The sequence below is a fragment of the Chanodichthys erythropterus genome, chromosome 19 (assembly GCF_024489055.1).
Source record: "Chanodichthys erythropterus isolate Z2021 chromosome 19, ASM2448905v1, whole genome shotgun sequence".
Classification (NCBI taxonomy): Eukaryota; Metazoa; Chordata; class Actinopteri; order Cypriniformes; family Xenocyprididae; genus Chanodichthys; species Chanodichthys erythropterus.
In genome coordinates, this window is record NC_090239.1 from 18,595,512 (window position 1) to 18,620,645 (window position 25,134).

Below are 25,134 nucleotides of genomic sequence, written 5' to 3' on the forward strand. Positions count from 1 at the left end.
CTATCCATATGAATAACATTATCACCATGCAGCACAGCACAGGTCTATGAGCAGTGTTAAAAAATAAAACTATAAATAAATATTAAAAATATACAATAAAGCAAAAAGTGTTTTTTATTTATAAAAACAAAAATATTTTGCATAATAATTTGTCCAGTTTGCATAACTTAATCACAGTTTCACTTTGTAAGATGGACGGCTAGAGTAAGTAATTCTACCCGATTTAACATTTTATTTCAGTTCACACTGTACATATTTAATATGGATTTGGTTTGAACTGACATGCACTATACCCAGAAGTGTAGCTAAAGAATCAAAATCATAAAAAAACCTACTATTAAACTTTTCCAGACTTTTTCAATTCTTCATCACTTATTTTATGTACAGTATTATATGAATGACCAATAAATAAATATATACAATAAACCTCTTTCATATTTGGAATATTTTCAAATATTCCAGTGAATAGGTTCACTAAAGTCGGTGGCTTCAATCAATCTAATCTAATAAAATCATTTGTGAATTATTTGTGACAGGTATTAACTTGAACACTTGCATAAAAAGTATTTAAATCTATAAAGATGGCAAGGAGCTTAACCAAATCCACATAAACTACAGACATCCCGGTGCATCTCTCAGTACAGTCTTTTGAGCTGATCTGTCAAATAGAGTAGAGTTTAAGCTGTTCCTCTAAATCACTCTCTGTCACCTCACCGAACGTGTCTTGTTTGTCTCTGAGCAGCTGGAAGATGGCAGCCAACTGCTCCCGCTGAACCCTGGAACAGAACACATAGAGTACACTTCATAAAATGTGTATTGCAGATAGTACATTCATACTGTATCTACAGCCAGCGTTGGGGAAAGTTACTTCTAATAATAATGCATTACAATATTGCATTACTCCCTTAAAAAAGTAACTAATAGCGTTACATGGTTACTTTTTATGGAAGGTGATGTGTTACGTTACTTTTGCGTTACTTTTTTTCACCTGGGTTGGGCTTGCTTGTTTATTTTTTAATATAAAAAAAATAAAAGTTCTATTTTTGGCAAATGTAAAGGCCCTTTTACACTAAAAGTGAAATGAATAAGCCTCATGTGAAGAAAATGAAAATTCACTCCTGTACAATTGAGGGCGCAGTTCAAACAAACAGCAGTGCTGCCATTCTAGATTGCAAAAGAAGGAGAAGAAAGTTCAACACTTTAACTTAAAAACAAATGTGATGTTTCACTAAAGTTATTTTTGCTTATTTGTATGGTTGAATTGGATCAGCAGCAAAGACATTGGTTAAATGGTTAGTTCACCCCAAAATGAAAATTCTGTCATTAATTACTCACCCTCATGTCATTCTAAAGCTGTGAGACTTTCGTTCATTTTCAGAAAACAAATTAAGGTCTTTTTAACAAAATCTGAGAGATGTCTGTCCCTCCATTGACTGCCATTGTAACTACCACTTTGACTCTTCAAAAAGAACGTTTGAGCTTCCGGAAGAAGTTTGTTCATGTGCATTATTTAGGTTCAGTTGAGCTTCTGCTTATGTTCACTGATCAATGTTTACATGGAGTCAGAAAATTTGGCTGTCCGATCTCTTTATAAACATTTTGAAGCACCAAAGTGGTATTTGCAAAGGCAGTCAATGGAGGGACAGAAAGCACAAACGAAAAATGAACGAAAGCCTTACGACTTTGGAACAACATGAGGGTGAGTAATTAATGACATAATTTTCATTTTGGGGTGAACTATCCCTTTAACAAAGTTAGATTACATACAGAAAGTATATTTGTATTATTTTACATGGACACAAGAGGAGTCTGTCTATAAATGGGAAACTCAGATACTTTATTGTACATTTAAAAGTAATGCATTAATCGTTACTTGGAAAAGTAATCTGATTACATAACTTACGTTACTTAAAGTGCGTTACCCCCAACACTGCCTACAGCTGCGTCCATTTACATACACCTTGCAGAATCTGCAAAATATTAACAAAATAAGAGGACTCTTATGGACTTTTATGTAGTACTGCCCTGAATAAGCTATTATATAGCAATTTTTAGAATCCCTTATTTTGAAGATTTTGCAATGTGTATATTAATGTATGATCACAATTGTAATTTATGTTAGATCTGCAAAGCAGCATAATCTCGAGAGCTTATAGCCTTTTTAGATATTTTTATCCAAATCAAATAATAAATTATGTAAATATTTGATGTGCTTATCCGGGTCTAAGGAACAATGGACAAACACATCATCCTAACAGTTGCAAGCACACCTTTGTAAATATTTGCTCCCTCTAGTGTCAGGGTAAACATTAATCTATAAAAAAAACAGAGGCTATAAGGGACAGACATTAAAAAATTCAAAAAGAATTTAATTAAAAATTTCAAATTAATTTGTTCACTGATACTTTAAATAGAACATTCATTAAAGGGACATTCAACATAGGACATAGGACATTCAAATACTATCTTAAAGGGATCATTTACCCAAAATTGAAAATTCTGTCATTATTTACTCACCCTCAAGTTGGCGACTTCCATAGTACAGGGAAAACAAATTCTATGGAAGTCAATGGGGACCAGAAACTGCATGGTTATCCTCATGCTTCAAAATATATATTTTTGTATTCAGCACAAGAAATAAATGAATAAAGGTTTGTAACAACTTGAGGGTAAGTAAATTATGACAGAATTTTCATTTTTGTGGTAAACTATCCCTTCAAGTAGGGCAAATAAATTCATACGATGAAAGTAGTAATTTGTGGCCCTTCACATTTTATGTGGTTTAAAAGTGGCCCTCTTGGCCTCTGAACTTGAGTACCCCTGCTATACTCTGTACTTGTGAATTTATCTAACATGACCACTGAAGTGTGTTAAGGTATGATGTTCAAACAGAAAATGTCTCTGTTTACCACCGAGTCATAATACATTAAGGCAATTTGGGTGAATGACTGAACTATTTGCTGACAAAGTTTATTTAAGAACAGTTTTTTGTTGGTTATATAGGTGGAGTTAAAACAGAAAAATTGTTTGCATGGGTCATACATAATATCAAGATAATTGTATATTACAGCACATCATGTGAGGATCTGACAAGCTATAAATGCAAATTAGAACGTAAACATGGGTAAGACTTTAGTGTATTATAAATATAGTACAAACCCGATTCCAAAAAAGTTGGGACACTGTACAAATTGTGAATAAAAAAGGAATGCAATAATTTACAAATCTCATAAACTTATATTTTATTCACAATAGAATATAGATAACATATGAAATGTTGAAAGTGAGACATTTTGAAATGTCATGCTAAATATTGGCTCATTTTGGATTTCATGAGAGCTACACATTCCAAAAAAGTTGGGACATGTAGCAATAAGAAGCCGGAAAAGTTAAGGAACAGCTTATTAGGTTAGGCAACTTATTAGGTCAATTGGCAACATGATTGGGTATAAAAAGAGCCTCTCAGAGTGGCAGTGTCTCTCAGAAGTCAAGATGGGCAGAGGATCACCAATTCCCCCAATGCTGTGGCAAAAAATAGTGGAACAATATCAGAAAGGAGTTTCTCAGAGAAAAATTGCAAAGAGTTTGAAATTATCATCATCTACAGTGCATAATATCATCCAAAGATTCAGAGAATCTCAATCTCTGTATGTAAGGGTCAAGGCTGGAAAACCATACTGGATGCCCGTGATCTTCGGGCCCTTAGACGGCATTGCATCACATACAGGAATGCTACTGTAATGGAAATCACAACATGGGCTCAGGAATACTTCCAGAAAACATTGTCGGTGAATACAATCCACCGTGCCATTCGCCGTTGCCGGCTAAAACTCTATAGATCAAAAAAGAAGCCATATCTAAACATGATCCAGAAGCGCAGACGTTTTCTCTGGGCCAAGGCTCATTTAAAATGGACTGTGGTAAAGTGGAAAACTGTTCTGTGGTCAGGCGAATCAAAATTTGAAGTTCTTTTTGGAAAACTAGGACGCCATGTCATCCGGACTAAAGAGGACAAGGACAACCCAAGTTGTTATCAGCGCTCAGTTCAGAAGCCTGCATCTCTGATGGTATGGGGTTGCATGAGTGCGTGTGGCATGGGCAGCTTACACATCTGGAAAGGCACCATCAATGCTGAAAGGTATATCCAAGTTCTAGAACAACATATGCGCCCATCCAGACATCGTCTTTTTCAGGGAAGACCTTGCATTTTCTAACATGACAATGCCAGACCACATACTGCATCAATTACAACATCATGGCTGCGTAGAAGAAGGATCCGGGTACTGAAATGGCCAGCCTGCAGTCCAGATCTTTCACTGTATTAGACAAGAATGGGACAACATTCCTATTCCTAAATAGGAACATCACGATGGAGAGACACCATCGTGATGTCACGCCCCCGCCCCGCTCCGCCCCTTTTATTCCCCTCACGTGCAACCTATTGGAAAGCCTGGATGAGTCATTAGTTGGGAAATAAAATAACCCTTTCGCACGTAAGTTTAAAATATTCTGGCTGACCCCCCAGTGTGAGTTTTTCAAGGCGACCGTTATTTAGAACCTTTAGAACATATCGCTTTATGGTTTCCATGGTGACGCGTCATTGCTTGTCATGTCACACACTGCAGCTCTGTATGACTGATGATCTGCTTTTATTTCAGTTTTCCTTTTTTATTCAAAATATTCACTAATTTGTTAACTATAACATGAAATATCTGATATTCCGAATGTCAAATATGTGAAAGTGGATGTATTTTGCTGTTTAAACAACTTCATAATGATTGCGTTAGTTGAGCTATACACGTTATGGGCGTCGCCATGTTAGTTTGTGCCGCAGGTTCTGTTGGATTCACAACATCTTATATCTATTTAAACATCCGAAACCTAAAATAAACATTATGTGGTTGAAAACACTGCATATTTGTGATATATGAAAAGTGCTGCGCGCATCCATCTCTGGTTTAGCGCCAGCCAAAGCGCACACGCACATTTGAATTTGGCAATTGATCACGTGATGCACTGCACTGAATGTTCTAATCACACTGGTGTGATCGTACGCGTCAAAGGGATAAATAAAGTAATAAAGTAAAATAATGAATAATAATTATATAATAACTACCCCCCCCCCCCCCCGATATCATCGTCCATCACAATGTTTTACTGTAAACATCGTCAACTGCCAATTTAGGGGACATCACCCAACCCTATTCCTAAACTTGAGCAACTTGTCTCCTCAGTCCCCAGATGTTTGCAGACTGTTTTAAAAAGAAGAGGGGATGCCACACAGTGGTAAACATGGCCTTGTCCCAACTTTTTTGAGATGTGTTGATGCCATGAAATTTAAAATCAACTTATTTTTCTCTTAAAATGATACATTTTCTCAGTTTAAACATTTCATGTCATTTATTTTGTATTCTGAATAAAAAATTGAAATTTGAAACTTCCACATCATTGCATTCTGTTTTTATCCACAATTTGTACAGTGTCCCAACTTTTTTTGAATTGGGTTTGTAAATGTATACACATGTATAATATAATGATGTACAGTCCCCTCCAAAAGTATTGGAACAGTGAGGACTATTTCTTTATTTTTTCTGTAGACTGAAAACATTTGGGTTTGACATCAAACAATTTATATGAGACAAAAGATCAACATTTAAGCTTTTATTTCCAGGTATTACATCTTGTTTACATCTGGATCTGATACACAACTTAGAAGATATAACCTTTTGTTTGAACCCACCCATTTCTCATGTGACCAAAAGTATTGGAACATGTGACTGACAGGTGTGTTTTGTTGCCCTGGTGTGTCCTATTACATTGATTATTCAAACAATAAATAGCACTAAATGTCTGCACTCAGTTTCAGATTTGGGTTTTGCCTGTGCAGACTGCATTTATAGTTAGACGTGTAACCAACATGAAACCAGAGAACTGTCTATGGGTGAAAAACAAGCAATTGTGAAGCTGAGAGAAGATGGAAAATCAATCAGAGCCATTGCACAAACATTGACCATAGTACACCAGTGGTTTCTTTCTTCTTCAGGACATTCCAAATGGTTGTACTTGCTAAGTAACTGACAAATGTTTAACAAACAAATGTTTTCAGTCTACAGAAAAAATAAAGGAATAGTCCTCACTGTTCCAATACTTTTGGAGGGGACTGTATGTTTAAATTTCAAATTAATATAATGTGAATTAAATGTTTTTTTAAATTATATTATTAAAATTCTGAGACCCTTGTCAACAGAAAACTTTTACTGCATCTGGTATTAAGACAGAGAAAGGAAGTTAACACCATTCAAAAATATAGGGTCAGTAAGATTTTTTTTTAAGAAATTCATTATTTTATTTAGCAGTGCGATGCACTGAATTGATCAAATTTGACAGCAAAGACATTTCTAATTCTACAAAAGATTTCTATTTAGAATAAAAGAAAAAAAAAAAACTCATGATTTCCACAAAAACAATTAAGCAGCACAACTATTTCCAAACTGACAATATTAAGAAATGTTTCTTGAGCACCAAATCAGCATATTAGAAAGATTTCGGAAGGATCATGTGACACGGAAGACTGGAATAAAGGCTGCTGGACAAGTCAGTAGTAATAAATTACATTTTAAAATATTTTAAATTGTAATAATATTTCATAATATTTGAGTTTTTACTATATATTTGATCAAATAAATGCAGCCTTGATGAACATGAGACTTATTTCAAAAATATAAAAAAAAAAATCTACCTCAAACTTTTGAATGGTGGTGTATGTTGTGGGCAAAAGCCAAGTCCTGAAACTAAACTCCTGATACCAGTAAATGTTCTGACTGGCCTCCAGCACTTCAACAACATAGCATAACTCTGCAGTTATACAGTACTAACACACTCCGTAAAGTGCATTAAAATCATTTATACAACAGTTCTTTCTGGTTCTCGAATCTGATTGGCTGATAGCCTCATGATATTTTAGTGATCACCCTTTGTATCACTCCGCTTGAAGCGCCCGTGATGACGGCTAAGCAAATCCAACGTAATTTTTTTTTAATACAACACTTGTTGTAACACGAACTGTAGATTTACGAGTTTTTCAGGCGAGAATGTAGTTGTTTAGACCTGAATCATGTGACTTATATTTAATCATAGCGCATATTTTACAATTTGTTTAGACGTTTTCGGAGATGCGAGCTCCAGGCCGTTCAGCGCTTGTGTAAGCGCTGAGAACAGCTTAATCTCGGCCAGTGCTTCAGGGATTTGCCGATGGCTCTTATAGTGGTTAAACATGAGACATAATGAATTTTGGGTACATAAAACTACATTGCAAAGAACAGAGATCTCCAAACCGCGTGCGGCACTTCTTAGAGGTGGGACGGATTTATGAGGTTTGACTGACAGTTTGAAGATCCAAGGTTACAAGGTTTGGGCACACTTGAGAACCTGTCACGGGCACACTGGTGGTTTTACAGTTGAATGAACTGTACAATTGTGTTTATTTCCTACTGTAATTTTTAATGGCTATTGTTGTTAATTTGTTGTTCAATAAATATTTCATATAAATATGTTGTGTTTGGTATTGAGAAAGGGTCCATTAGTGCGTAATCATGTGCGTAATATGGATTGAGTGAAAGTTACATTAAAAAGGGCTCTATGTAAGATTTTTACTTTAATAAAGCATAAAAATACCCCAAAATGTTTGTAGATATTTAGGAAACATGCTAGTTCACCCACTTATTTCTCAGAAAAACAATGCTACAGCCAGATATTCTATTTTGAAAATCTGCATTCCGTGTCGGAATGTCTGTCTTTGTTTTCATCTGTGCGAAACCTCGTGCTGCCAGTTTATCCAATAGTATTTCGACATCACAGGTTGCCAGTTGGCGGAAAACACAGCGTATTTTAGTAATGGAAACAACAAACAAACTGGGTCAGAGAATCAGGCAATAACGTCAGCTGCGCATTCTCGCTCTCTTGTCTGTCACAGGGTGCTTCTCAATATCCCTCCTCATTTCCTCGCTCCTCCGTCCTCCATCCTGTGACCCAGAAACCGATCGAGTTATGAGCGAGGATACACAGCTGCATCCTTTGCGGAAGTCTTTCTCGCCGAGAAACCTGACGCATGCATAAATTCTCCTCCCCCTTCTTATCTGTCACAATAATTTAAATGTATGCTTTAATGTATGCAGTTTAAATAAACTTTACATCTCATATATTTCAACAGGGCATCTTGCTTTATTAATATTTATCATATTTTTTTAAATAACCAAACTTAAATAACATGTGGGTAGATCCCTCGAGTGCAACTGATGATGCTTTGAAGTGACACTAAAGGGAGCGAGGATATATCATTTCACTTAATTCAATTCCTCTGTCCTCGCTTCTTTTCCTTGTGTCCTTCCCTCGCATCCTGAAGGGGTGGAGCTAAGACGCGAGGAAAGGAAGCGAGGAAAGGAAATGAGGATGCACAAATAAGAATTGAGAAGCACCCATGGTGAAGTGACACACCCCCGCGCAGGCGCCTCCTCTCTCTCACTCGTCTCATTTGCTCCGGTTAAGTAGTGCTTGTATTGCGCATAATTTTAGTCATTCCCGCAGGTCTCATTTGTGCACTACTGATCTATATACGTGAAGCGTACAAGCCATGCTCAGTCTCAAACAGAGACAGAAGTCAAACAGACTCACAACACAAGTACCAAAATAAGCACCTTCCTGCACTTAAACTGTCAAATACATAAGTATGTCGAAACCAGCGGCACAGGCAATCTTGGAGAGTATTCAGATAAACACAGTCAGTTTTGAATCATTAAATAGCTAAGAAAGTGAACCCATGTCGTGTGTAACATCATTGGGTCCGTTGAACACCGTTCATAAACTCTTAAAGGGACAGCAGTCCAGGATTCCTGCTGCTGTGTCATGTTAATCAAAGAACAAAAGAAAAAGAAAATCACTTTTCTTGACTGAATACATTTCATAACTTTAATGGTAAGAATTATTTACAATAAAGACTACAGAAATTAAGGTAACCAATGTAAAACCCAGTTAACCCGAAAAACTTAGTTTCATAGCTCTCTTTATTCTGTTGCATTTATTTGAGCTGTTTATATTTTATCACTTACTTTTATTTTATTTATTTTTTTTATGAAAAGAAAACTGCATTAAAGAAAAGTAGTTTTTTTGTATATGGTGTCAATTATTAGCCTGACTTCGTCATACTCATATTCTAGGCAGAATGTGAGTCTGATACTGCTCCACTGCACTTGAATTATGGGGCGTGTCTTAACAGAACCAGCAAAAAAAAAAAATCTGCACTCAATTGGATAGACCTACAACCAATCAGAGCAACGCAGTAAGTGACGTATGTTGAACTTATACTTAAACTTTTGCCGAATCCCGTTGGAAGGACGGCAAAAACATTTTTCCCATCGACAAATGCCTTGATTGCGGTTCTTTGTTCGTCTTTTAAAATGAATGCGCTGTCGATTTATTTTATTACAGACGTGATAGCTGAATCTAAACATCTTACTTCTCCAGCTGCAGTCATCGTTGGTGAAAACCAATTCAACCCAAGCGCTCTTTGATGACGTGGATGGTTACGTAACCGCAGATAGCCTGTCCATCATCGATTAAAGCCCGCCCTGGCAATTTGATTGGCTCGGCCTTCTGGGAGCCGAGCATAATTACTCCACAATGGATCGAGTCCAGACCAAACTTCCCGCCCAAAAAATGTTGTGGGCGGGGTTCGGGCTAACACCCAGGCTAGTCAATTATAGTTCTTAGAAAGAAAATCGGTATCGGCCGATCACACAAAGAAAAAAATCGGAATCGGCCAAGAAAATTGCAATTGGTGCATCTCTACTAAAAAGCCTCTGAATCCATCTAAATATCTCTATGAACAACAGCATATCAAAACAGATAAATCAACTCATCAGCTTACAGTGTCAATTGCACTCCCTATTGTTGCTGGCAACCATATGCTGTAAAAGCTGGCAAAGGGGTGGAACGAGGGGGCGGACCAATCAATATTTTGAATTTCTACTGCAGTACTTATTTTGAACACTGGGTGTCATTCCTACATAGAGCCCCTTTAATACGCCATTAGATGGCGGCAAAACTTTACGAGTGAATGAGTCAGTGAGTCGCAAGAGACTTTTAAATTGAATTTTAATTTGACTTTTGCAAATGAAGTTGTTTTTTTTGTGCTGTATGTTATGGAAAATTCCCTTAGCTGTAAAAAGGACAAATACAAAGATCACTTTCCTCAGCTGACTTTTATAATGGATATAAGAATGAATGTTATTTCATACACAGGTAGTAATCGCTCAGGCGATCTCTCTCTCTAATACTGTACAAAATACAATTTCAGAAATTAATACTGTACAAAATACAGTTTCAATGGTGGGAATCAACATTCCTTCGTTACTAGTTCTGAAGTGACGTTTTAGAATTATCTAGCATCCACAAGACCGCCTTCCGTATTCAACATACAAAGAAAGTGTAAAACTTTCACAGTTCAAAAAGCTTACACTACATCCTACTCCAATTAAAGTAATTTTCATTTGAAAGTGAACTAATCCTTTAAGGTTTTCAAATAAGACACAGTAGTAGAGTAAGATTTAATGAATAATAATTAAAGTTAAAGGAACACTCCACTTTTTTTGAAAATAGGCTCATTTTCCAACTCCCCTAGAGTTAAGCAATTGAGTTTTACCGTTTTCGAATCCATTCAGCCGATCTCCGGTTCTGGCGGTTTAATATCATTGCACTGCTGCAGCCATGGAACGGCAGCAAAGTTCCTTGATTATTACGCCTGAATGAGAGTATAGTTCCTAGCCATATCAGCCTAGAAAATCGCAACTTTTTATTTTCCGTCGGTCTTAGTACACGATTTAACTACAGAAGAGTCAAGTTTTAAACAGGAAAAATATCAAAACTATTTGGTCATTTTTAAGCGCGATGCTAACGGTCTAATCAGATTCAATGAACTATGCTAAGCTATGCTAAAAGTGGTACCGCCAGAACCGGAGATCGGCTGAATAGATTCGAAAACGGTAAAACTCAACTGTTTAACTCTAGGGGAGTTGGAAAATGAGCCTATTTTCAAAAAAAGTGGAGTGTTCCTTTAAGTTACATTTGAAGAGTTCATTTGCAAAAACCGATAAACGCCATTTTTTAAAAAAATGAACTAAGTGCTGTGCATTATTCTCCATATATAGCACGTTCTGTACCCTAAATCCATTTTGTCAGAAGAGCCGGTTTTGCCCACTTTCAGGCATCGCAAGTTCACGTTTTACAGCAGAAGCCGACAAGCGCCCTTGTTTGTGTACAGACAGAAACCGATAAGTCCGTTTTAGCGAATCAGCACGCAGTATTCAGGTCAGGTGACAAGGCTTCTAGTCACTTCAAAAAGACGCGCTAGCTGAGGGAAGTTTTATCAAAGCTCACTAAAAGTGATCGAGGATTTATGATTTCGACTCCTGTAAGTCCTTGTACACCATACACGACTTACATGCTGAAAAATTGGTTGTCCTTTTGCTTGTGTGTGTGTGTGTGTGTGTGTGTGTGTGTGTGTGTGTGTGTGTGTGTGTGTGTGCGCGCGCGCACGTACGTGTGTGGATGAGTGCGTGTGTGTGTACTTGTGTGCCGATCTGTGTGTGTGTGTGTGTGTGTGTGTGTTTGATTGAGAGAGAGAGAGAGCGAGAGAGAGCGTGTGTGTGTGTGTGCGTGTGTGTGTGTGCGTGTGTGTGTGCGCGTGTGTGTGCGCGTGGGTGGGTGGGTGTGTGTGTTTGTGTGCACATGTGTGTTTGAGAGTGTTTTAAATGCAATTACTTGGGTTTTGTTTAACTATGAAACATGAAATGTGGAGTTTTCTGCTTTTGCCAAAAAACGACTGTTGGAGTTATCTGCTTTTGCTAAAAAACAAACTTTTAATATATATATAAAACATACTTTCAATGAATTTTAATTTTTTAATTTACATGTATTTTTTAGAGTTATCATTACTTAATCAAAACAGCCCAACTGCAGTTTGATTGTTATTACTTGGAATGCACAATAAAAAAAACATGATTTGTGAGAATTCATAAAAATGGAGTTATCTGTTTTTGCAAATAAACTCTTCATTTATAATGCGTTTTTCTCTGCATTTATATCACTTTACATATGGAAGAGGGAATCTACTCAACCACTACCAATGTGCAGCATCCACCCGAATGATGTGACAGCAGTCAAATTGCACCCACCTTATTGATGGAGAGGAGACAGAGCGATAAAGCCAATCAGTATATCGGGATGATTAGGATGCCATGATGATGAACAGAGAACAATGGGTAAATTTGGGCAGGAGGCCAGAGTTACACTCCTACTCTTTTTCGAATGCTATTTTTAATGACCACAGAGAGTCAGGACCTCAGTTTAATGTCTCATCTGAAGGATGGTGCTTTTTGACAGTATAGTGTGCCCATCACTATACTGGGGCGTTAGGACTCACACAGACCACAGGGTGAGCACCCCCTGCTGGCCTGTCTAACACCTCTTCCAGCAGCAACCTAGTTTTCCCAGGATCTCTCCCATCCAGGTACTAAACAGGCTCAGCACTGCTTAGCTTCAGTGGGTAACCAGGGGAGAGCTGCAGAGTGATAGCTGCTGACAATAATTTATTATAACATTTATTTGAAAGAATCATACAAAAGAGAACGAGAGAGAGATGTGCATATGTGAATTAACTGCGTATGTATAGCATCTCTCTCTACTAAGAAATGACGCTGTGAGTTTAATTACTTAAAAACAGTGACATTACCACCTCCTTGCTGATAAATATAATGTAGGGATTCAGTAGCAAATGTATTATATTGATAAGTGGCAAGCCAATCTCTGTGCTTAAACTGACTGGAACTACCTGTGCATTAGAAGGTCTGAATGCACACCTTCCAGCCAATCAGATTTGAGTATTCAGACAGAGCATGGTATAATATAAAACAAATAATGCTATATTTGGGGGTGGATCACCTCAGCTCTTCCTCCAGTTCTTCTTTGGTCATCATCTTTTCAAGCTGGCAGGTCCTCAGCATGCCAGCCATGTACTTCAAGGGTTTATTCTCAGCGTCTATTGCAGAGAGGAAGATGTCAAACTACTGCACTATATTCACAAATTTACCATCCTACAAGACACAAGTAAATTATTAGTAAGTACAAGTGAAAACAGCTTCCAAATAGCCAAACAGTAATGCTTGTTAAGCGTGCAAACTATGGATTTGTTTATCCAGTTTATTGTGTTTAACAACTGTCAAATTAAATATCCATTGAAGGCAAAATTCCCTTGTCAATAGTTCCCTGACTTTTTTACACTGACTCACTTATGTTCCACACGTTAACTATTTTATGACACATCCAGCATCATTCACATTTGTGGCTGCTGTAATTCCTTTAGTAACAAGATTTTCTTTCGATCATTTTGTCTAATAATCTAATAATGTTTTCTGTTAACATCAAAGTGTGCATTTATTCTAAACATTCAAATTCAAAAATTGTATTTGTCACATACATACAGAGTACGACATGCTGTGAAATGCTTTTTATGACTATCTGGTACAAATGAGGTAAATAAATAAAAAAGTATAAACTATATAAAATATATGTAAATACATAGATGATTTGCAGTACAAATTAAAGTGATTTAGTGATTGTCCTTAAAGTGTCCATGTGCAGTATGGTGTGTATAAAGTGGCACTGTGCTGTGCAAATCCAGAGTTAAAGTGTCAAAGTTAAAGTGTCAAATTAAAGTTATGCAGATGGAGTATAACCAGTACTAGATGTGTGGTTCCTGGTTCAAACTCCGAATGGCCTGCAAGAAGAAGCTTCTCCTCATTCTCTCTGTGTTTGCTTTCAAGGAGCGGAAGCGTTACCCTGAACGCAACAAAGAAAAGAGTCCATTGTTGGGATGGCTAAGGTCCTTTACAATCTTCCTGTACATAGTCCAGCACAGTGTGCTGTAGATATCCTGCAGGTCAGGGAGCTTGGTGTGGATGATACGTTCAGCTGACCGCACCACCCTCTGAAGGGCTCGCCTGTCCTGCATGGTGCTGTTCCTGAACCAGGAAGTGATGCTACCCGTCAGGACGCTCTCAATGGTGCAGGTGTAGAAAGTCTTTAGCACCTGAGAGGGTAGTTTTTTTAAGTCCCTTAAGCGTCTCAGATGGTACAGATGCTGCCGGCCTTTCTTCACCAGTGTGTTGATGTGACAGGACCAAGACAGGTCCTGTGTGATGTGAAGACCCAGGTACCGGAAACTGTCCACTCTCTCCACTGGGGTCCCGTTAATGTTTAGCGGTTGGTATGGCCGCTCCTGCTTCGTTCTTAAGTCCACTATCAACTCCTTAGTCTTGCTGATGTTAAGGAGAAGATTGTTCTCCTGGCACCATCTCTCCAGGTTTTTAGTCTCCTGTAGGTAGGCCGTCTCATCGTTGTTGGAGATCAGGCCCACTGCAACAGTGTCGTCAGCAAACTTGATGATGGTGGTGGAGGTGGAAGTGGCCACACAGTCACACGTGTACAGTGAGTACAGCAGGGGGCTCAGAACACAGCCCTGGGGAGCTCCAGTGCTGAAGGTGAGGGTGGATGAGGTGTGTTTGCCCACTCGTACGGCTTGTGGTCTGTCTGTCAGGAAGTTGGAGATCCATTGACACAGGTCAAACAGGCTGAGTCCCAGGACCTCCAGCTTAGAAGTGAGAGTGGAGGGAATTATGGTGTTGATCGCTGAACTGTAATCCACAAACAGCATTTTTGCATAATTCCCTTTTCTGCAGTCCAGGTGGCTGATCGTGGTGTGGAGAAGATGAGCAATGGCGTCCTCAGTAGAGCGGTTCTGGCAGTACACAAACTGTAGTGGATCCAGTGTGTCTGGTAGTGATGCAATGATGAAGTCTCTGACCAGTCTTTCAAAGCACTTCATCACTACTGAGATCAGGGCTACAAGGCAGTAATCGTTGAAGCAGACGGGCTGGGGTTTCTTCGGGACAGGAACAATGGCGGACTGTTTTAAGCATGAGGGGACAACAGACTGTTCCAGTGAGAGGTTGAAATATCTCAGTGAACACCAGTGCTAACTGGTCAGCGCAGGCTTTTAGAAACCGACCTATGATGCCATCTGGTCCTGCTGCCTTCCTGGTATTCACTCTCTTGAATGCCCTCCTCACGTCATGCTCCGAGATGATGAACGTGTTTACCTCTCCAGCTCTCTCAGTACGCATGCTGTTTGTGCCGCTAGCGCTGCTAGCGTGGTTAGCTGCAGCCTCGAAGCGAGCGTAAAAGATGTTTAGCTCGTCTGCCAGAGAAGTGTCCGCATTCCCCATTCTAGGAGATGGTGTTCTATAGTCCGTGATGTTACCAAGTCCTCGCCACAGGGTCCTACAGCTACCGTGTTGGAACTGTGACTCTAGTTTCCTCCCGTAGCGCCGCTTTGCTTCCTTCACCGCTCTGCGCACACTATAAGATGCAGCCTTGTACTCCTCCATGTCCCCGCTGGTGAGCCCCGTGTTGGAGGCAGCGGAGCGGGATGGTTTTATCCACCCACGGCTTCTGGTTGGGAAACGTTCTGATGGTGGTTTTCTGCACCGTATCGTCCGCTAGTTTCCCAATGAATCCCACAAACGCTTCCGTAAACATGTTGACGTCATCAAAGCTGCGCCTGAACATGTCCCAGTCTGCTTCATCTAAAGTGTCCTGCAGAGCGGCCACTGGTTGGTTAGTCCAGCGTGCGACCTCCCTCTGAACCGGAGCTTCCTGTTTTTGCCTTTGTTTGTATACAGGCATGAGGAAGATGGCGACAGGGTCCGATTTCCAAAACGGTGGATGTGATTGTGCCTTGTAGCTCTTCTTGAATGGTATGTAGCAGTGGTCCAGTGTCCTTTCGCCCCTGGTGGGGCAGGTGATGTGCTGCTGAAAGTTCAGTAGTGCACGCTTGAGGTTGGCACTGTTAAAGTCACCCACCACAATGAGCGCAGCGTCCCAATGCTGTGTTTGGTGTAGCATTAGAGACTCATGTAAGTCCCTTACATTAACGGCACTGACTATGACTGACAGCTGAATTCCCGAGGTAGTTAGAAGGGCCGACATTTTATGGTCAGTCATTCCAGATTTGGTGTGCAGGAGTGTGAAAGAGGAACGATGCTCGTGCTGTCACACCAGTGGTTGTTCACCATCAGACACACTCCACCTTCCCTTGACTTCCCCGACTCCAGTGTTCTGTCCATGTGGTAAACCGAGAAAAACTCGGCCGGCTGGATTGCGTGGTCCGGTACCGCTGGGTTCAGCCATGTCTCGGTGAAGCAGAGAAGGTTGCAGTCCCGAATGTCCCTCTGGAGCTTGACCCTTGCCCTGAGGTCGTCAAGCTTGTTTTCCAGAGACTGGACGTTGGCTAACAGAATACTAGGTAAGTGAGTGCGGTGTGCGCGTGCCCTCAACCTGTTCCTGACACCGGCTCGTTTCCCTCGCGGACGCCGGTATGGGTCGTGTCCTTTGTTCTTCCTCAGGATCTCGCTCCACCAGCATGGGTCCAGGTTTAAAAATGGCGAAGGGTGAGTGGATTGTACACCAATAGATATAAGAGTGGCTCTGTCATATCTATTGATGACCATCTTGTTTAAATAAAACAGTATGTAAATAAAAACATAAAATAAACATAAAAAGACAAAGCGTAGTCGGAGAAGTCGCAACGGCAGCCAACCTCACCAGCGCCATTTCCGGTTAAAGACATAATGTAAGAAATTACATATAAAAGTGCTATACCGAAACCTATCCTTATAAAAAGTACACTTTAGCATACTTTTAAAAAATGTTTTCTGACACTTAATTGCATTGTGATAGCAAATAATAATATAAAATTAAAAAATAAAATTAATATGTATATTAATAAGTACTTTACAAGTGATTTAGTATGTTCGTCACCACACCAAAGGAAGTATACTTCTTTACAGTACAATTGAATTATTTAAAATGTACTTTAAAGTAAAACTTTTAATTTGACATTATTACAAAGTGCACTTTTTAAGTGTACCTAAATGTGTAAAGAAACATATACTCTCTTTAAGTACATTTAAGTGGCATTATTTTTCATTAATATTATATTATCTGCAAGTACAGTTTTTTAAAAATATACTTTAAGATTTGAAGTACACATTAAAAGTTCAGTGAGTAAATTTTAGCAGCATCTAGTGGTGAGGTTGCAAATTGCAACCAATGGCTCAGTTTGTCCATTTAGGGCTACTGTAGAAACACGGCGGCGCAAAATGCCAACTTCCATGTAAGGGGACCCGCGGTTTATGTAGTAGGGCTGCACGATTTATCACACAATACAAAAAATAACATTGAAATTAAATGTCATTATCGCTTAAACACGATTCTTAGTGCGATTATGAAATTGCAAAGGCTGCGATTATTTTTATGCACAGCTTGTCAATGAAGTATGGCTCCAAATGCTAATCCATCTGAAAAGTCTGTAAGTTTGTAAGTTTGAGTCACTTATAATGTACATTTGAAAACCAACATTCGTCAAACATCTTTTCAGACATGAGAAGCATTTATTAACCTCTTGTCCAAAAAACAGACAACATTTAATAACATGTTTTTACTCCAAACTCACTTCATAACGACAGTTGAGCATCATTCTGTGAGATGATGTGGTTTCTTACACAGAATAAGGCAGTCGTGTGTTTATTAGTCAAGTTTAATCAATCAAAGCATTTCAATCTTCTGTTTATTCAGCTACAGCAACATTATGAGTGTTATCTTCTTCTGCAGCAGGGCATATTTGGAGTCTCTGCACAAAAACGCCCTCTGGCTTTCAGATGGAGAAGCATTTACTACTGATCACAGAGCCTTACAGCTCTGGCAAGCTGCGCATAAAATAATCGTTATTTATTAATTATTAGGTTATGTGTAAAATATATATAATATTTCTGTGTATTTCTGTGAATATATGTAATTTCTGTGAATACGTTTATATTCACAAATCTGATCAAAACCAGTCTAATATAACTTTTATGAAGCAGTAACCAACCAAGTCTTTTCTATTTGTAATAATAAACAATATTATAAGACAAATAAACAGGAAATTTGTAAAGAGGATTATTATTATTATTATAATACCAGGTGACTGAACATAATCCCTCAGAGCATTCCTTATCCCAGACTCAGAAGAATCCTCCCCCAAACCAATGGTGGAGTGAACTGAAGAATCGGACTTACACACTTCTTCCACATTATCTGAGTTTGAATCCTGAGGTAAAGACAGAATCAGTAAATTATTAGAAAAATGTTCAAGAAATAATTTCTTTTGTGGGTTTTTTTTTTATTGTCTTGTAATTTTCCATTAACTTGTAAACATTAATAAAGCAGAATAAATCCTTACCTTTACATGTTTCATAGTTTCATCTTTGGCTTTGTGGCTCTTTGCACTAGATTGCAGCTGTTGTCTGGTTTCATTACAGTGTTTGTCATGATACTGTGAGGAAGCTCCAGGATCTGGACCAGCTCTCTCCTCCACAACAGCAGTAACGTTAGTTTGTTGGGTGCTCTTTGACGGGCCTTTATTTCTGCCCAAAACAACTGCTGCTACTATAATTGCAAGCAGCGTAAATAGCATCGCCGGCCAAAGAAGATCTGAGGTTACATCCATCACGCCTATGGAATAACTTTCTTAGTTGGTAATATCCGATTAACTATCAACAAATGCTGACGTGAGCGTTTTCTTGTCTGCTAACACGCGTATTTTAATAAATGCATACTTTGACAACATGCACCAGCGACGAATTTATCTGCTTTTGAAATCACTATACTTGACTCTATAGATCAATCCATACAGAAATATTTACTTCTTTGGAGCTTCTCACACCGGAAGTTCTTATTTCAAAATAAAAGCTTCAGAAATGTCAGTCACAAAAGCACTGAACCATTACAAAGATGGATTATTTTTAAACTTAAATAACTAATAATTATTTAAATCTTGGGTTTGTAAAATAATAAAAAAAATAATAAGTACAAATTTGTAACTTTAGTGTATAGTGGACAGGCATAACCACATAAATTAAACCACACATGCATTTATAATACAGAATGTGTGAATGCACAGAATATATTCAAATGTACGTTCAGTCAAAATGTTATCTTTAATATATTTTTTGTAAGACGATATTGTTCGAAATATTTATAGTATTAGAAATAGTTATTAGTAGAAATAGTTATTTTTGTCCGATTTTTTCTGATAATACAATAATAACTGCATATCCATCCCCACTACTGTTATGGCTACAGGAACATAAGAACCATTTTGGAATATATAATCTGTTTACTTTTCTTTTAAGGGTTGGGTTGTACACCTCGAGTCATTAGCTTGGTACATTTCATTACATCAACAAATACTAGTTAGATTTTGTATAATGAAAACATGTTTGCCTTTAAAAACGAATGGTTTAATGGGGTCATTTCACTATTTTCAGTTCCGTGAACACGTTATTTGTCCAGTACAAACCACAAAGAGTGCAAATAGATTTGACACCTAAGACTATAAGAAAAAGCAAGCTTATCAGATATGCATATGTTTCACCTCGTTATTAATTGGTTTAATGATGTGAAAATAAGTTGTTGTTCTGCTGTTAATGTCAATCACATTGTATAAAAGACCAGTGCAGATTGCTGTAGGTGTGCACCAGTTTAAGACATTATAGGGAACAAAACCAGAAAAGGTAGGTCTAAAGACATTTGAATTCAACTATTTGTTGTCAGTGGTGGTGAATGCTTGATATCCATTTTTCTCATCTGTTTTGACGTATTAAATAAGGAAATATGAAGGCTGCAGTATTTGCGCTGGTTTTGATATGCCTTGGCAGTTCGTTGTCATGTGCAGAATCCCGGCCTGTTGATAGCAGGTAAGATAATCATTAAGCACCATCAAATCATTTTCAAATAATAAATGTACATGTTTATGTTATATAAAATGTGGCAACACTTTACAGTTAGTTCAAATGAACTAACTTATTCATTTTAGTTCATGTTAATTTCAACATTTACTATTATTAAAATCAAAAACCTTATTGTAAAGTGTCAAGACATTTGAAAGAGAAGATTGTTTTGTTTGTATGCTTTATTTTTCTTTTCAAATATCATTAACAGCTCAAACGACATCCAGAAGTTTAGCCGTCGTTATGCTGAATCAACCATTGCGAGTGACATCAGCAAAATTGTGGACTCGATGGTTCAGAAAAACTTTGTAAACTATCTGCTCAATCAGAGAGAGAAGAAGAGCGAGTAAGTTTGGGGAAATGGACAGCATGTATGGTACATATTCAGGTTACATAAAGTAACAGGCAGCATCTGATGCTCATTTCTACAGACCAACTTTGGCAGATGATTCAGACAACCACATCTTCAATGACCTGCTGAAAAAACAGTTCATGATGTGGGTTCAGAGTAAAGCCGATGCATTCAAGTAAGTTGCCTTCTGGAAGTGTGAATAATCATGATTTACCATCATGTAAACTGTTTTATTGGTGACCTGCAGGAATCAATGAAGCTGAACAGGATGCACCTCTTAAAGCGCCTTTGGAGAACAGACCGAATTTGAAGGGCAAATGAGTCTACTACCAGAATCTTTCACAGCCTATCTGAATATCTTGTCATGTATCTCTAAATGAAAACCTGTTAATTAAAAATAAATTGTTTTCAAGATCATCAATTATCATTTGTGATTTTTTAGCATTAGAAAAAATGCTGTAGAGCCAATCACTCATGATGTTAGGCCCACACAGGCGTCATTTGGGAAACCTTTTTTTTTTTTTTTTGTCTTTATGTAAGAATTGATTCTGTCCTCACCTCTTATTGAAAGTAACTGAAAAAATAACTTTCTGAAGGTATTTAGGCTTACAGCACAGAGATAAATAATCTCCGATCCCATACTCTTCATAATTTATTCATATAAGTAACACAAAAAAACACATTTGCACCATCCAGAACATCAGGAGCCTGATGTATAATCCTTGCCACGCATTCATTGGGATTTATAAAAAAAAAAAAAAAACATAAAAAAATTTAAAAAATGTGTAAATCAGGTAGCTAACTAAAATTAAAACCATAAAAAAAATTGTTACTTGAAATAAAATAACCACTAACTATAAAATATAAAAAAGTAATCCTTTTTTTATCTAGTTGCCAAAGTTACATTTCTCATTTTCATTTAGTTTAACTTTAACTAAGTTTATAAAAAAAATATCAATGAAAACTACATAGACATATTAAAAAAATAATAATACAAATAGCAAAAACACAACTTAATTACTAAAACAAATGTAAAATATTAATAAAAAACTATATGTCAAAGATAGTGAACAAACACTATGTAAGCAGTCCAACAGAATGATTTCCATTTTACCTCATAATATGCCACATGAAATTATCCAGAAATCACTACTACAGGTAGGACATCTGGTGGTGAACATATGAGACTACAGGTGAAAAAATCACACAAACAAACAAACAGATAAACAGAGATAGACCTATAGACAGACAGACCTTTCAGATGTTTGATATAACGTTACTTTTTTTTTTTTTTTAATGTTTTTTATTTACTTTATTTACAGGAACTGGTGTTGAACTGTTCTCTCCCCAACTCAATCTTCTTGTTCTTTTCTTGTCTTTTAGTCTCTTTCTTCCACCACCAGTATATTTTCTTGATGTTCAGACGAAGAGAATGAGACCACAGCAATATGAATTATTGTATTTGTTGATCAGCTGGTGTTTCATGGATGGATCATTGACATATTTTTCATGCAGTAACTTCCTTTGTATTTTCTCCTCTTTTCTGGTCTCCTTCTTCTCTTTCTCTGCAGCGCTCTTTTTCTCTGCCAGTTTATGAAAGAGATGAAATCCCTTCCACCTTCTGCTGGACTGCTGGCGGATTTTGCTGCTGCATTCAGACTCCTGAACGTTCATCCTTTTTCCCTTTGCAGGAGGTGGAGTAATATTTGCTGTCTGCTCTGTCTTTGTATCTTCTATCTTGTTTGCTTGTCTTTCAAGCCTTTCCTTTTCATCTTCTCTTTTTTTCATATGTGTGACTTTTGTGTTGTCCATCTCCATCCAAGCAAGCTTTACTTTTGCAGGTGGAGGAGTTGCATATTCAGTCTTTCTCTCCTTTTTCATTCTCTTTCGATCCAGCTCCACTATCATTTCTACACTATCTGTCTCTTTCTTTTCAGGAGTTTCATCTTCAACCTCTCTCACCTTTTCCATGGACATTGGGCTGTCCATCCAAGCAAGTTTTGGCTTTGCTGGTGGTGGAGTTGCATCTGGACATTTTGAAGAGACTGTTTTTCTCTCCTTTTTTGTCCTTCTCCTTCCTCGTCTTTCAGGTGGACGCTCTTGCTCCACCTGAGCAGGAACCATCTGAACCATCACTGGTTCTGCCACAGATGGCAGTATTTCCTCTTCAGCAGAGAGGAAGTTCTTTGTCCTTCTCCTTCCTCGCCTTTCAGGTGGACGCTCTTGCTCCACCTGAGCAGGAACCATCTGAACCATCACTGGTTCTGCTACAGATGGCAGTATTTCCTCCTCAGCAGAGAGGAAGTTCTTTGTCCTTCTCCTTCCTCGCCTTTCAGGTGGACGCTCTTGCTCCACCTGAGCAGAAGCCATGTAAACCATCACTGGTTCTGCTACAGATGGCAGTATTTCCTCCTCAGCAGAGAGGAAGTTCTTTGTCCTTCTCCTTCCTCGCCTTTCAGGTGGACGCTCTTGCTCCACCTGAGCAGGAACCATCTGAACCATCACTGGTTCTGCCACAGATAGTATTTCCTCCTCTGCAGGTAGAGTGAGATGCCAAGTTGCCTCCTGAACCATCAGTGTTCCTGCCACTTTAATGGAGGAACATGGCATTTTTTTCTGCTCATCAGGGGGAGTTTCCTTTTCAGGTTCTTTGAACTGAGCCATCAGTGGTTCGTCCACAGTGAAGAAAGATGGCCCTGTTTCCACCTCATCAGGTAGAGGGTGTAGAGGTGCCACCTGGATCAACAATGGCTTTGCTACTGTGGTTGAGGAACGTGGAAATATTGTAAGTGGAGTTTGGTATTCAGGCTCCTCCACCTGAATCAACACTGGTTCTGCCGCAGTGGAGAAATCTGGCAATATTTCCATCTCATCAAGAGAGTCCTCATAGCCCATCTTTTCCTCCACGTCTGTATCTTCTGGAGGTCTCTGGATGGGCTCCTCCTGAATGCTGCTACATTCTTGGTTGCTCTTACTGTACTGTCCTGACGAGTGGCGTCTTGTCAAGAAGCTGAAGCAACCAAAAACTTTGCTGAGAAATGTCATTTTCACAATGGATCCCAAAAGATCACAATGGATTGACAAAATCAAATATCACTAGCAAATATCAATTCTCTGATATGTCTGCTATGATACCGATGCAAAAGATTGATCAAATATTCAAAAATCCGATTTGAACTAGCAAATATCAACAGTCTGAAATCACTGCTAATCACGCGTTTTCCTCCTGAACTCAACTGCGCCAGACTGATGTTCAACATTCCAATTTAGCGCGCTCCGATTATTACGACATAATAGGCAGGTCTTTCACTGACACGGTGTTTTGTTATAAAATCCTAAATAGCAGCAGCAATACCGCCAAAAACCTTCATTTCAGTCCGCTCTTTTCAATAAATAGTTTTATTTGGTTCACAAAACTTCTCTGAACGACTCGTTCGTGACAGGGACGGTTCTCGTGAAATTCTCGTCACGTATTGGGCAGTATTTTGTTGAATATTGAATTTAATTATTTGATTTTTTTTTTATTACATTTAACGTTAAGTTTTATGTAGACTTGTGTGTAATGGCGTTTTTTTAAAGCAATTACATACATTTAAGATGTTATTTAAAAAATATTATTTTTCCCATATGCTACATTTCTTTTTGTTGTTGTTGTTTAATGATAGCGAGGATTGTTTGTGATAATGTCGCTTTGTGTTTTAAACTGCAGAAATTATATTTTGAGTGCAAAGGAAACATTTTCATGCGATTAATCACCAGGATCTTCACAAATAACCACGGAACTTTGTCTCGTCAGTTGCTCTCCAGTCCGATGGGTGTCGTTATCGGACACATTCACCAAAACATTAGTGACGACGAGACCGAAAGCTGCGTTCACGTCACCTCGTATTTACCGGAATCTTGAAATGACAACACGTGACGTTATATTCGGAGCTGTTCACGTCCTTTTGGTCCTTGAACTGGGAATTATGCGTTTCCATGGCAGCACTGCCAACGCCTAAATGAATCTACAGCTGTCAGGTGGTACAGCGCGGCCACGTGGTATATCTGGGAGCTTTCAGAAAACTCCCAGCTTACAAGCTGTAATTACGAGCTCTACGAGGACGTGAACGCTTTTTACAAGCTAGAATCTCGTAACTACAGGAATTACGAGGCCACGTGAACGCACCTTTAGTCGTGTACAGAAGAAATAATACACAACTGTGGATGTCTTCTTCCTGGACTGTTGGAAACTTTAGATAAAGAGCATAGAAAGAGAACAGCACTATTCGTTTATTTCATTGTAATATATCTGGTTTAGTTTGCTTGCGTTGTCATATTCTGTCTCGATTTGTGACTATGTAGCTCGTGAGCTATTCAGCTGAATAGGAAGTCAGTTACTACAGTTATCAGAACAGGGAAAAACAGTTTCATTTTGTAGTAGTTTATTATTATTTTTTTAGACATCATGCACAGAAGAAGAGTCGGAGCAAATTATTGCAAATTATTTTGCATTTTCATCCAGCTAATTTGTTTACTTTCACAGGCAAAGTATAAAGAGAGAGGTACTGTCCTTGCTGAGGATCAGATTGCAGAGGTGCGTATATCCTGATGAGCAAGACATGAATTTTGAATGCGAGTAAACCTCACAGATGTAAAACAACATTAGCCCCATTATAATCAGACTGTATGTGTTGTCCCTGTAGATGTCAAAACAATTGGAAACCTTTAAAGACCCATTTGGAGGAGTTTGCCAGCAACATACACTGTGTTCCAAATTATTATGCAAGTTAAAAACAATCTGAAAAAACATTCAGATTTTAGCCCTCCATGTAGGTTGGCAGTTGTGCATAAAGTTGGTGT

General features: G+C 38.3%; 3 protein-coding genes across 5 annotated transcripts; 1 reads left to right on the forward strand and 2 right to left on the reverse strand.

The window, feature by feature from the left end:
* Positions 1-3: 3 nt before the first annotated feature.
* On the reverse strand, positions 4-18,863 carry LOC137008137 (matrix-remodeling-associated protein 7-like). 3 transcript variants are annotated; one of them, XM_067369984.1, is made up of 5 exons: positions 18,392-18,863; positions 18,130-18,259; positions 12,994-13,090; positions 1,904-1,970; positions 731-776 (listed from the first exon to the last, which is right to left on the reverse strand). In XM_067369984.1, the coding sequence occupies exons 1-4, from the start codon at positions 18,656-18,658 to the stop codon at positions 1,919-1,921; spliced, it is 546 nt and encodes a 181-aa protein (XP_067226085.1). In that variant the 5' UTR covers positions 18,659-18,863; the 3' UTR covers positions 731-776; positions 1,904-1,918. The 3 variants fall into 3 exon arrangements, with proteins under 3 accessions (XP_067226084.1, XP_067226085.1, XP_067226086.1); XM_067369983.1 differs by lacking the exon at positions 1,904-1,970 and having other exon boundaries at positions 4-776; XM_067369985.1 differs by lacking the exons at positions 731-776; positions 1,904-1,970 and adding an exon at positions 12,064-12,627.
* Positions 18,864-19,669: 806 nt separating this feature from the next.
* On the forward strand, positions 19,670-20,706 carry LOC137008262 (glucagon-1-like). The gene is made up of 5 exons (XM_067370227.1): positions 19,670-19,724; positions 19,820-19,907; positions 20,152-20,286; positions 20,372-20,467; positions 20,540-20,706. The coding sequence occupies exons 2-5, from the start codon at positions 19,825-19,827 to the stop codon at positions 20,547-20,549; spliced, it is 324 nt and encodes a 107-aa protein (XP_067226328.1). The 5' UTR covers positions 19,670-19,724; positions 19,820-19,824; the 3' UTR covers positions 20,550-20,706.
* A 1,005-nt stretch (positions 20,707-21,711) lies between these two features.
* On the reverse strand, positions 21,712-23,337 carry LOC137007519 (golgin subfamily A member 6-like protein 26). The gene has a single exon (XM_067369062.1). It carries the CDS (start codon positions 23,335-23,337, stop codon positions 21,712-21,714), a length of 1,626 nt encoding a protein of 541 aa, XP_067225163.1.
* Positions 23,338-25,134: the final 1,797 nt, after the last annotated feature.